The sequence below is a fragment of the Cyprinodon tularosa genome, unplaced genomic scaffold (genome assembly GCF_016077235.1).
Source record: "Cyprinodon tularosa strain WSP-4 unplaced genomic scaffold, ASM1607723v1 ctg197, whole genome shotgun sequence".
Lineage (NCBI taxonomy): Eukaryota > Metazoa > Chordata > Actinopteri > Cyprinodontiformes > Cyprinodontidae > Cyprinodon > Cyprinodon tularosa.
In genome coordinates this window covers 2,676,591-2,689,629 of record NW_024038720.1, presented here as the reverse complement: position 1 = coordinate 2,689,629, position 13,039 = coordinate 2,676,591, and the positions used below count along the sequence as shown (strand labels likewise).

At 39.2% G+C, this 13,039-nt stretch overlaps 1 protein-coding gene across 3 annotated transcripts in view; it reads left to right on the top strand.

Annotated features, from left to right (window-relative positions):
• acsf3 (acyl-CoA synthetase family member 3) overlaps positions 1-12,784 on the top strand; it is a 51,996-nt gene extending 39,212 nt beyond the window's left edge. For 2 of the 3 annotated variants that reach the window (XM_038283913.1, XM_038283914.1), the window contains 3 exons: positions 2,666-2,800; positions 6,314-6,425; positions 11,088-12,784. In XM_038283913.1, the coding sequence (XP_038139841.1) occupies positions 2,666-2,800; positions 6,314-6,425; positions 11,088-11,202 (362 nt within the window). In that variant the 3' untranslated portion in view covers positions 11,203-12,784. Of the gene's footprint in view, positions 1-2,665; positions 2,801-6,313; positions 6,426-8,214; positions 8,308-11,087 lie in introns of those variants that run through there. The other variant, XM_038283915.1, reaches the window with a different exon arrangement.
• Positions 12,785-13,039: the final 255 nt, after the last annotated feature.

The window sequence follows — 13,039 nt, the reverse complement described above, 5'->3', positions numbered from 1 at the left end:
CTCCTCAGTCTGCAGCGTAGTGCTCCAGAGCCCTGCTTATGCCCTAATTATGTTATTCAGGTGTGTTATAGCACAAACACAACTAAAGGGTGCAGGACACTACTTCTTTAGAGTTTGACACCTCTAAGCTCTGATACAGAATACGGAAAGACGTTTTAGATACTTGCTTCATACAGGACACATATTTCCCATTCTATTGTTTTTCCTTTCCGTATTACTGATGTCCTCCCTGGGTTTTATGTTCATTGTTACTAATGTTCACCATATATGTTAGCTGTGAGTTTTTGCTTATGTTGGGTCGTAAACCATGATAATCATTTTGGACATTGAAGACCAATGTTCACTGGAGTAGAAGTTGCCCTTCTGATCCACAGTGCTGCTGTCCTCAAAACTTCTGCAAACCTACCGCCCATATTACTCCAAAGGACACCTCCCACAGAGGTTTGCCTTGAACCTCATGGATTTGGATTTCTTAATTGGTCTGAAAACATGCTGATGAAGATTCTCAGTCATCCAGGTCATAGTCATTGCGTAAAAGTTCAAAAATATCCACTGGACTTGGTTTTCAAGATTTTAAGACGTTTCGCCACCTCTCCAGGAAGCTTTCTCAATTGAAATGTCTGGATCTTCAGTGAGTTTGAGTCTTATTTAGACCAACGACCCACTCATCCGTTTCCATTTGCATGTTTCCAAATAATACAAGGCCTTGTCTATATAAAGACTGAAACTCACTGCAGATCCATACATTTGAATTGAGAAAGCTTCCTGGAGAGGTGGCTAAGTCTTCAATTCTTGGAAACCAAGTCCAGTGGATTTTTTTTTTACTTTTACGGAATGGTCTGAAAACATTCCAGTCGTTCTGAATTAATGAAAAGCTAATTTAATCACATCCCAAATTCTTCAAGATAAACTTTGGTTCTCAAACACAAAATGCATCCTAAACTGTGAAAGGGTTTTCAACCATGTTTTTGCTTCATCTTTGCTCATAGTGTCTTAGTTTAGTTCAATTTCATTAGTTTTTAGTCACGAGTTTTTAATTGAAATATGTTTGACCTGGAGCAGAATAATTTTTGTTAATAGGCTTATATTTTGAACGAAAGTTGCATGAATTTATTCCATTTATGTGCAGAATCATCTCACCTCTCTCAATTTACACTTTTATTTGTTATTCTAACACAAAGCCACTAGGGTGTGTATTCATATACAATATATGACAATATATGACAGTCCGAATAATGTCTGGTTAATTAAAATATTTACAATAAATATATAAAAGTTGCACTGCAATAAATACAAAGTCTATTTAAATTAGCAAAAAAATCGCTATAACGTTTTAGTCTGTGACCCCTGATGGGTTATAATGTAGCAAAAGTGACATCAGAACTACAGTAGAGATGCACTGATGCGATACCTGGATCGGATCTTGGCCCCAATATTGACTTATTAGCTGGATCGATTTAATATCGAGATCCAATCCAGTGCACTTTACATAGAACTGTTATCTCTTTTATTTACTGCTTAATTGTTAGTAAATAATATAAAGTAAATTTATATATTTGTTTAAATGTTACCTTTGTTTAACAATGTTAATGTTGAGTCTAAAGCCTTCAGTCACATGGCAAGAGTTCAATCACCAGTCGAATCGGATCAGTATCGGCCGATACGTTCAGCCCAGATATCTGGATTGGAACAAACTGGATTGGTCTGTCTCTTATCAAAGCAGACTTTTGTGACTAAAAATGGTGAACAAAGTAATGTAGCGATGGTGATTTTTGTTCATTATGTAGTGCTTCTTTATACACAGAAGTAAGCTTAACTGTAGGAAGTGGGATCTGGAGTTTTTCTCCTTCGCACATCTTCTTGGGGATCGAGTGTAAAGCTGCAGCTTTGGTCCTACATGGTGGCTGCTCTGTCCAGCTCTCACCTCCTCCTCTCCTCTTATCACCAACGCCATGCCTCTATCACATCTATCCTCCTCGTACCAGCTGACCTGAAAGCAGCACCTGTAATAACCTTAAAGGACATCTTCTCATTTTTTTTTTTTTCATCGCCACCTCTGCCCATTTTTCTCTCCTTTCCTGGCTCTCCACTCATCCATACTGACCCACTTCCGCCTGTTGTCTTCCCCAGACCCAGCTGCGTCCCTTATCCCACATACTTTACTTTCACTACACCTGGCCCCCAGACACCTATGTGTGTGTGCATCTGGAGGATGTCAGGGGATCTTAAACACTCATCCATTTGCTGCACTCTGGCTTTCTCTGCCTCACACACACACAACCACTTCCTTATACAAAGGTGCACCTCTGGCTTTCCTATATTTACACTATTTATAGGCGCTGCTTGTTTCTTGAATTCAGTGTATTTGTAGGAAGATGCTTTACCCTGAGTCACATAATTCCCTGGGCTCAGTGAAGCCAAAAGCTGATTAAAGCTGTTTAAACACTGGGGTTCTGTTTCAAGCATAGCCAAGATATGTTTCTTTTAAAAGCAACATAATTTTTTAAGAAAAGATTGGACAGTCGAATTTCAATTTAAAATAGTTTTTTTATACAGGAAGGAGAAATCCGTCTGTCTCTCACATCAACTTGTCTCCAAGCAAATGATTTTAGCTCCCTTTAACTGCCATCCTGTGTCTATATGCATGGATGTGTTTCTGTTTTAGGAGACACAGCAGCCTACAGAGATGGCGTGTACTGGATCTTGGGCCGCAGCAGTGTTGACATCATTAAGAGTGGCGGTTATAAGATCAGCGCCCTTGAGGTGGAGCGACACCTATTGGCTCATCCAGACATCCTTGGCAAGTACCTCTTTGATTTAACTTTTTCTGTGTTGTCCCAAACTATTTACTGCACACTGTTGGTCAGCTGTCTGAAAGTAAGCTTTCTAACCATATGTTTATTAAATAAATATAGCTGACACTCCGTAGGGATCTTTTGCAAACTACCTACGCAGGTAGCTTTACTACTTAGTTTATATGTGCTGGTTATCCTGTTTTTACATAATGAGAAAATGGGCAAAAAAAGGCATCATCTGTGCAATCCATAGTGTTTCCGTTACTAATTTACTTTATTTTATAAATGTATTTATATTTCTAAAGGTAACTATGATGATAATAGCAACTATGAATAACCCCATAAGTTTTGAAAGAAGGCACCTAATGCTTTAAACTGCTAAAATCAGCTGCAACAGACGGATCTGTTTGCAGGGAGTGATTGCTTTACACTTAAAGTACAATATTGAGGCAAATAATGAATCCAAGTGGTTTTTGGGGTTTGATATAATACATCAAAGTTGCAATTGTATTTATTGTACAGCTCTAATTTGACGTCTTTAGGGTAAAATTTGTAAGAACATGTAGAGAGGAAGCTCAAAAGAAACATCTAGCTGTTATTTTAAAGCTCTGGAAAATTCTTTCAAAATAACTTTCTTAAACAGGATTGGAAAAATCTGACTTCTGCTCCATCTTTACCAAAAGGTCAATCTTAAATCTTTGCTTTTAACTGTAAACATTTAGATTTGATCTAATCCTCATCATATGTTATTTAATTTTACATTTTTTCTTCATAATAAAATTACTAAATCAATTTCCTTTGTTATGGATATTTGTCAGTACCTTTGGTGAACATCTACAGTATAGTTAGACTCCAAGGATAGAAATACTTAAAAAAAAAAAAAATATATATATATATATATATATATATATATATATATATATATATATATATATATATATATATATATATATATATATATATATATATATATATATATATATACACTATATTGCCAAAAGTATTTGCTCACCTGCCTTGACTCACATATGAGCTTAAGTGACATCCCGTTCCTAATCCATAGGGTTCAATATGACGTCGGTCCACCCTTTGCAGCTAGAACAGCTTCAACTCTTCTGGGAAGGCTGTCCACAAGGTTTAGGAGTGTGTTTATGGGAATTTTTGACCATTCTTCCAGAAGCGCATTTGTGAGGTCGCACACTGATGTTGGACGAGAAGGCCTGGCTCTCAGTCTCCGCTCTAATTCATCCCAAAGGTGTTCTATCGGGTTGAGGTCAGGACTCTGTGCAGGCCAGTCAAGTTCATCCACACCAGACTCTGTCATCCATGTCTTTATGGACCTTGCTTTGTGCACTGGTGCACAGTCATGTTGGAAGAGGAAGGGGCCAGCTCCAAACTGTTCCCACAAAGTTGGGAGCATGGAATTGTCCAAAATGTCTTGGTATGCTGAAGCATTCAGAGTTCCTTTCACTGGAACTAAGGGGCCAAGCCCAGCTCCTGAAAAACAACCCCACACCATAATCCCCCCTCCACCAAACTTTACACTTGGCACAATGCAGTCAGACAAGTACCGTTCTCCTGGCAACCGCCAAACCAAGACCCGTCCATCAGATTGCCAGATGGAGAAGCGCGATTCGTCACTCCAGAGAACGCGTCTCCACTGCTCTAGAGTCCAGTGGCGGCGTGCTTTACACCACCGCATCCGACGCTTTGCATTGCACTTGGTGATGTATGGCTTGGATGCAGCTGCTCGACCATGGAAACCCATTCCATGAAGCTCTCTGCGCACTGTTCTTGAGCTAATCTGAAGGCCACATGAAGTTTGGAGGTCTGTAGTGATTGACTCTGCAGAAAGTTGGCGACCTCTTCGCACTATGCGCGTCAGCATCCGCTGACCCCGCTCCGTCAGTTTACGTGGCCTACCACTTCGTGGCTGAGTTGCTGTCGTTCCCAAACACTTCCATTTTCTTATAATACAGCTGACAGTTGACTGTGGAATATTTAGGAGCGAGGAAATTTCACGACTGGATTTGTTGCACAGGTGGCATCCTATCACAGTTCCACGCTGGAATTCACTGAGCTCCTGAGAGCGACCCATTCTTTCACAAATGTTTGTAAAAACAGTCTGCATGCCTAGGTGCTTGAATTTATACACCTGTGGCCATGGAAGTGATTGGAACACCTGATTCCAATAATTTGGATGGGTGAGCAAATACTTTTGGCAATATAGTGTATATATATATATACTTTTAGGGACTGGTTAGGGCAGCAGAGACTCCCAGACTTCCCTCTTCGCAGAGAATTCCTCCAGCACTGCTGGGGGAAGCCTGAGTTGCTCCCAAGCCAGCTGAGAGACATAGTCCCTTCATGGTGTCTTGGTTTGTCCAATGGGCCTCATCCTGGTGTCCAAAGCCAAAATGTCCAAGCCACCTCAGTTGGCTCCCCTCAATTTGGAGGAGAAGCGGCTTTTCTTCAAGTCTCTCCTGGATGACTGAGCTCCTTCTCCCTACCTCTAAGAGAGAACCCAGCCACCTTGCAGAGGAAGCTCATTTCAGCCGCTTGTATCTAGGATCTCAATTATTTGGTCATGATCCAGATTTCATGACCATGGGTGACGTTAGGGACATAGATCGACCTCTTAATCAAGAACTTTGCCTTTTCAATCGGCTCTCTTTCCCAAGACAGACCATTGTGGCGTCCACATTACAGCAGGAGCTGCACCAATCTGCCTATCGCTCAATCCTCCCCTCATTTATGAACAGGACTCCATGATCCTTGAACTCCTCCCCTTGAGGCAGGAACTCTCCTCCAACCTAAACGGGGCCTTTTTCTGGTTGAGAACCATGGACTTGGTAAAGAGGAGCTGATTCTGAGTAGGGATGTCCCGATCCAATATTGATATTAGATATAGATCTGATATTAGGCGGAAATCAGATTATATCGGCCTTCAACTATAATCTTAGATATTTGTTTGCTAATATGAAAACTCTGCTTCTATTTAAAGTTAATCTGTGGTACGTAGCACAGGGGTCAGTTTTCTCCTAACTATTGCCATCAACACTTGTTTTTTTTTAAGTAAAGTCCCTGATTAAGCTTTTTCTAACATCCCACACACAAATTAAGTAATAAAAGTATGTATCATTCGAGCTGATACCGTATCGGTTCGATATTGGTATCTGTCAAACTTAAAGCAACAATATCGGTATATCTATAAACTATTTTATTTTGTAGCGAATCATTGTTTTCAACTATCACAAATGTATATCCTCTCAAGTTTTGTTGATGAAGTTACTATTGGCTACTTTCGTATTTAGATCTCCATCGTTCCAGGTCTCTCATGAAAATGTTTACATAACATGGCATTTTTTCTTATATTTGTATTTCTTAAAGTCATTTCATTAACTTAGAGGACTAATTTAGAATTTATTAAATAATTCTCCAACTTTTCTGTTTAATTCTGATTTTGTGAATAAATTCAATAAATCACCATTTATATTATTTATTCATTTGTATGACAGATGTTGCTGTGATCGGTGAACCAGACGCTACATGGGGTCAAAAGGTCACTGCTGTTGTTCAGCTGAGGAAAGGCCAGAGTATGACTCTACCAGAATTAAAGACCTGGGCAAGGTAATATGTTCAGTCTGATGGTATGGATGCTGCCTATTGTTTACCATTCAAGTTTTATAGTTTATAAAATCTTTACAGACCTTCAGAGTCACAGTAAAGTTGTGGCTCAGGTAGATTATTCTCCTCTTAGGCTTCAGGGTTGTCATTGGCTCTTTGTCACTGAGCTTAAGAATAAAATATTCCTTTTAAATCATACAAATTTCCAGAAATTAAATTTAATAAAATAATCTAGATGTAAAACTTGAGGACAGGCTTCAACAATAATAGTAGCAGCAGAGTTAAGTTTAAGGGATGGAGATTCTTTTTCATGCTCAAGTTTGAGACAAAAAACAAAGAGACCGCATATGTAGAGCTATTTTATCTGGTAAAAAAAATAAATAAATCAGAGTTAAGAACCTAATTATGATCACTGGTTGGAAAAAGAAGTCCAAATGAAAATATCTGAGTATGAAGCTCAAACGCTGACATCTTATCTGTTTCATTTTTTAAAGAATCTGGACGATGACAAACAAACAAAAAACACTTCATCCATAAATCAGCATTTCCTGCATCGTATTTCTGTATTTAGATGCTTTGATTTCTTGACTGGAAGAACACCATTGGAGGTTTGGTAGTTTTTCAGTAATCAGCACCTTGAAAGGTAACAAAATGCTCCCTTTCAAAGTTTCTCATGGCCTCAGTTTGACTCAGACTTGTACTGCCAGAGGAGACTGTGACCCAAATAACTAGTGACCAATCCATCATCCCAAGCCTGCAACAAACTCCACCTCCCAGTGTTACAGAGGTGTGTTTTAATGTGATTCTCTGCTGTATTTTAATGGAAACCAAACAAGCTCTACTAATACAAACACTGTATCTCTGACTAAGGCAGCTCAAAGATCCAATCTTCTGCCCCTGAAGTTCTTAGATTTATCACAAAAAAAATCATGTGCAAGAAAAAGAAACATGTAGTCATTGGAAAGTGAAGGAAGTGAAAATGGAGGCAGACAGCTGTTGTTGAGAAGCTTTTTTTTTTTTTTAGCATTTTCTCCTCCGCTTCTAAATGTCAGAGTGGCTTGTTTTGTCTGAAGCTGATTGGAGCCCCTGACATACCGCCTTCCACTCCAACTCTGTTTGTTTTGATCATGTTGATCAATTTCCTCATCCTCACTTTAGAATGATCAGTCGTGTAATTTATTGTTTCAGTGAAAATAAGTCATGATAATAAGAATTACCCATTCTAATCAAATCAAGATAAGGCTCATTTTGATGTTGTTTACAAATCTGTATAATTGGAATTGTTGCTTTTGCTGCTTTTAATCGTTTGTTCCAATCGTTGGTCTCATGATCAGCAATAATTGCTCCGTTATAGTTAAAAATATGATTGAACGCGTTTATGTGTAGAGTTGAGTGAAGTACACTGACTGTTCAGTTGTTATTAAGCTGTTATACTCTAACATTGTGAGGTTGAGTGAAAATACTACATGATTTATAGATAAGTTTCCCTTTCCCCCTTTAACTTGATGCTTCTAGGTAAAACTGCTGGACACCGACTTTCTTTAGACATCCACCTGTGTGATTATTATCGTAGCATATGTGCAGCTGTTGCCTAAAAATTTCAGAGGTTTTGTTAGAAAACTATATTAAACAAATCAGACTCTAACGCCCAAGGAAGACAGCAGAAACACAGGTGTGGAACGGACTGTGTTAGAGTTTGGTAACATCCTCTGAATATCTCACAGAGCAGCACTCAGTCCATGCTTTAAAGAAAAAAACTGCAGACCTAAAAACATGTGTTTATCTGAACTAGGCGGTGAAGGAGAGCTTTAATCAGAGCAACAACCAAAAGACTAACTGGAACTCTGGAGGAGCTGCAGAGCTCAGGTGGGGGAATCTGTTCACTGGACTGCTATAGTTGTGCTTTTCAATAATATTTTATATTTATAAAAGATTGTAAAATCCATTAGAAGTCCAGTTTAATGCTTTCCCAATTGTGGCAGAGCTTTATGGTCCTCGGGTCAGCTTCTGTTAGAGGTCCCTAGGTCAAGACTCAAACAGTGGGGCGATCGTTCTTTTGCCATCGCTGCTCCCAGACTGTGGAACAAACTACCCCCTGACATCCGTACCACTACTGACCTCAGCCCTTTAAATTAGCATCTAATTCTGACTAGGATTATACTGTCTCTTAGATGTCCTCTTTCTGTGTGCTCCCTTCTATGCACCTCTGGAAGGCTTTTAATGTGCTGCAGCGCTTCGCCACCACAGCACTTTTAATTGTATTTGTATGTTTTATATGTGTTATGTACGGAGCCCCTCTGATGACATGGTCAAAAAAAATGTTTAATTGTGGCCACGAAGTAGTATTTCGTACGCAAAAAGTAGTATTTCGCAGCCACGCAATAAGTATAACGTGCGCACGAAATACTACTTCGTGGCCACGCAACAAGTTTAACGTGCGCACGAAATACTTATTAATAATATCAATAAATCCGCCCCTGTTTTCAGGCTTATGTTAACTGTAATGACTTATCTTCGACAGGCTGCTATGTAAACGGGCCTTTAGTCCTTCGTTTAGCTATGCTGCGGTTGTTTACACTACGCCTTTTCCACCTAAAATAGCGTCTTAGCAACAAATGTCAGGTGACTGGCGGAGACCGACTGGGTAAGCAAATCGAGCGCGCCTTAGACCTTAGAGAAGGCGCGCTCGATTTGCTTACCCAGTTGTCCATGAATGATATTAATATTATTGATAAGTATTTCTTGCGCACGTTAAACTTATTGCGTGGCCACGAAATAGTATTTCGTGCGCACGATAAACTTATTGCGTGGCCACGAAATACTACTTCGTGGCCACAATAAAAAAATTTTTTTTACCATGTCATCAGAGGGGCTCCGTAGTTATGTATTGTTTTTGGCTTTGTTGTAAAGCACTTTGGGTACCATTTGGCTATTGTAAAGGGCTATACAAATAAATTTGATTTGATTTGATTTCTGTGTCCATTAACCAGGTGTTTTAGCAACCTAACATCGTGCCTTATCAAAACCGTGTAAGATTAAATTTTGTGTCCTCATTTCCCTCTATGCGTAAACCTGCCCCCTCATGTCTGTTGTTTTACTGGATGGGTGTTCTGGAACTTATTTCGTCTTGCTTTGGAGCTTGACAATTAAGAAAATTAATTTCAATTTAAACCATAACAGTTTTCCTTGGAAGGGACAGGAAAACTAGTTAAAACTGAAGGAAATATAGATGGAGCTAAATACTGCTAGTTTGCAGATGAAAAATTAGTTTAAAAAAAAACAAGTTGTAGCTGCTGCAAAAGACAGTTTTAAAATGTTCAGGGTTGGGGGGGTAAAGATAAGTGCACTCCACACTTTTAAAAAGTTGTTGACAACTTTGAAGCATTTACGTTCCCTTCACTCACAATCACACAAAGCCTTGTGCCTCTTAAGAAAAACATCATGAATTACATTAAATCTTTTAATATGACAACAAGTAAAGAAGTTGAATGGGTTTATGATTTGTTTGTCCTCTTTGATATAGAAAGTTCTTGCTTGTTAGCCTCTGACTGCAAGTAATGATAGATTATACCATCAATCGTGTGTCTTTGCAGTATCATAGTCTTCCCTTTCCCTACTCTACTCTCTTTATAATCTATATTCTTGCTGTAAAAGCTCCCTATCCATGCCATTTCCTCTTTGACTTTCGTACAAGCTCAGGTTAGTCCAGACTGACGGCTCCATGCGGAGTGTAGATGTTAAATCCTGCTGCTCCAGTCTGGTAGATTACCACCGCCGCCGGTGACCCAGGTTGACACGTTCAGGCTGAACAGCAAACATGCACGTGGCGTAGCATTCGCGGCCGGTGGTCCTGCCGGCGGACTGGCAGTGCCAACGCGCTGCTGAGTCGAGAGTGTGGAGGAGATGGAGGCAGATAAAATGAGACATAAACAAGGAGATGGATGCTCACTCTTCAGTGCCCTGGCTTTAACTGTCACTCTGAATCTGTATCACACCCTCTGTGCTCCACGCTACCCTCCACACAGGCTGCCCTGAAGAAACTGGTGACACGAGCAAGCCATGTTACAGAGACATGTATCCATGCAAACATGCACAGACTCCCCTCCCTGAGTCAGACAGACGGAAACATCTGCTAGAAAGAGGGTTTGATGGCAGCCATATGACTCATTATGTTCACTCAGACAACAGCAACACACTCACAGAAACAAACAAACAAACTAGGTTAGAAGATAATAAAACTGCTTCAGGCTTAAAGACTTGACGCAACAACCAACCAGTGAAAACCTCAAAAATAAAACTCTTTTAATTAGTGCAGCCTTCTGTTTTTCTCTTTATTACTTGTTTTTTTTTTTTTTCATCTCGTTTTGATTATGTAGCTTTGTATGAAGCGAATTGTTTGTGTCTGGGGGCAAATTGGGGATATTAAAGAAGAGAGCTGCAGCGAGCATGAAGGACGTTTCTTTCCTTATCTCAGCTACTCTGCCTTAGGGCAAGCCTTTGTTTGGGCAATTGTTTTCATTTTTTATTTGTTGTTTTGATGATGCATTAGTGTGTGCCCTCATCCAGTCATTATTTAGCAGTATGCATGTTTTCATGACTGTTTATTCTTTTTGCATTTTTACCCCCAAATGGTGTTGAGTGTTTAAGTCATCTTGTTTATTGCAGGGAGCACATGGCGCCCTACATCATTCCGACAGGTCTGGTCCTCGTGGAGGAAATGCCGAGGAATCAGATGGGAAAAGTCAACAAGAAGGACCTTCTGCGACACTTCTTTCTGTGACTGGACGGCTTTGATATTTGGAAAACCCAGAGTGTTTCTTCAAGTGTGCCGCTCCTCCAGGATATTTCTCTTTTTCTTTCCTCCCAGTTCAGACAGACCTTTCACATTACTGTACTGAAAAGAAACCGAAACGAGGGATAAATATTCTTTGTAACCTAAACACAACTTCAGAGGCAAATCTGTTCAGCTGCTGTTTAAAAGACTTACTTTGATGAAACCAAATAAAGTCTAAACTCCTTAATGAGGCAGGAATAGGGATTCCATGAAGGAAAAAGAAGAAGAAAATGTCAAGTCTGCTTGCAAATATTTTTGTAATGTGCCGAGCTGTTGAAAAGATTTTATTGTGAGTTCTGCTTCAAATTACAAACCGAAGAGTTTATTATAGAAAAGTGATGATTTCTGCTTCTCTAAACTGAACTCTGCTCACAAAAAAGAGTTTTCAGTAGTTTTTATTTTTATGAAACTGTAGAAACTTCAGTATTTACTAAAAAAATTATATTTCTGGTATGCCATAACAACACAATCTTGGATGGATTTATTCAGGCCTTCTGTGCCTCTCCCCCAGTTTTAGCCTTTAAAAGGCTTTAACCTTGTTTAACGCTGACCAGCTTGTCCTAAGTTGAAGCTTCCCCACAGCATGATGCTGCCACCACCTTTTACCGTGGAATAAACTGTAATGTTTTTTTAATTAAGCACTTTCCTCCCTGTTTTGCTCAGATGTTTAAGGCAGACAGCCATCGCTGGTAGCTGTGCTGACAGTTTTTAAGGACAGACTGAGCAGTGCTCTGTGAGATATTATAAACCTTGAGATTTTGTTTTACAATCTAGTTCTGTTTGAACAACTTCATTGTTTTCACCCTGGCCTGTCTGCTGCGTATCTTGTTCTTTATGATGCTACAGACCTCTCAGACCTTTTCAGAATAGCTGCATTTGTTTTGAAATTATTGCACATGCGATATTCTTCAGATCTTTAGAAGTGCCCAAGTAAAATTCCTTAAATACAACTAGAGGCCTCACTTTTCAGTGTTTTGTTTCATTTTTTTCTTCCATTTTGCAGTGATTCACTACTCTGAGCTTTTTGGTGTAAAAATCCCAGTAAATTATGAAGAGGTTTTAAATTGTATTGTGGCCGAATCCCTGAAAGTTCAAGAGGTACGAGTTCCTTTCCAAGGTGCTGTGTTTTATGCTTTTTGCATCATACAATGACATGAATCAGTATAAATCTTCCATGTTCAGAAAATTAAACTTTTGCATTAGATTCTTTTGGTAAGTATTACTATAACGGGTCATGTTCCATTTAACATCACATACTTTCCATAGAATCAATATAGCAAAGGACCTCAGAAACAAGGTCTCCTATGTAAATAACTATAGACTTTTGTGTTAATAACCAAATAAAGCACAAGTTTTTGTAGCTTTATGAGTTGAGACTTTTGGGATTGGAGGTTTAGAAGGACAAAAGGGAGTCTAAACAGAAATTTGTGATTTTTATCAAATCATTACTAAGAAAAAAGCCTTTGTCCTTCTATGCATTGAACAAATTTTGCAGTTTAATTCCTGCAAAAGTGAAAAAAAATCTGAAAATAAAAAAAATTTTCATTTTAAAAACTTTACAGACTTTTTTTAATCAGCAATTTAACTCATTTGCATAATGTTAAGCTTGTTACTTAAAAGGGTTTGTGTTTGCATCTGCTGCTGCAGCTACACAGGTGTGAAGAGAGCTTGAAGGCAGCTTCTCCAGCATAGCAAAACACCACAGCTGGATGCCCTGCACTCCATCTGACTAACCCTCTCACCCCACTCGCTCTTCTCACCTCTCATCCCTCTCTCTTCTCAA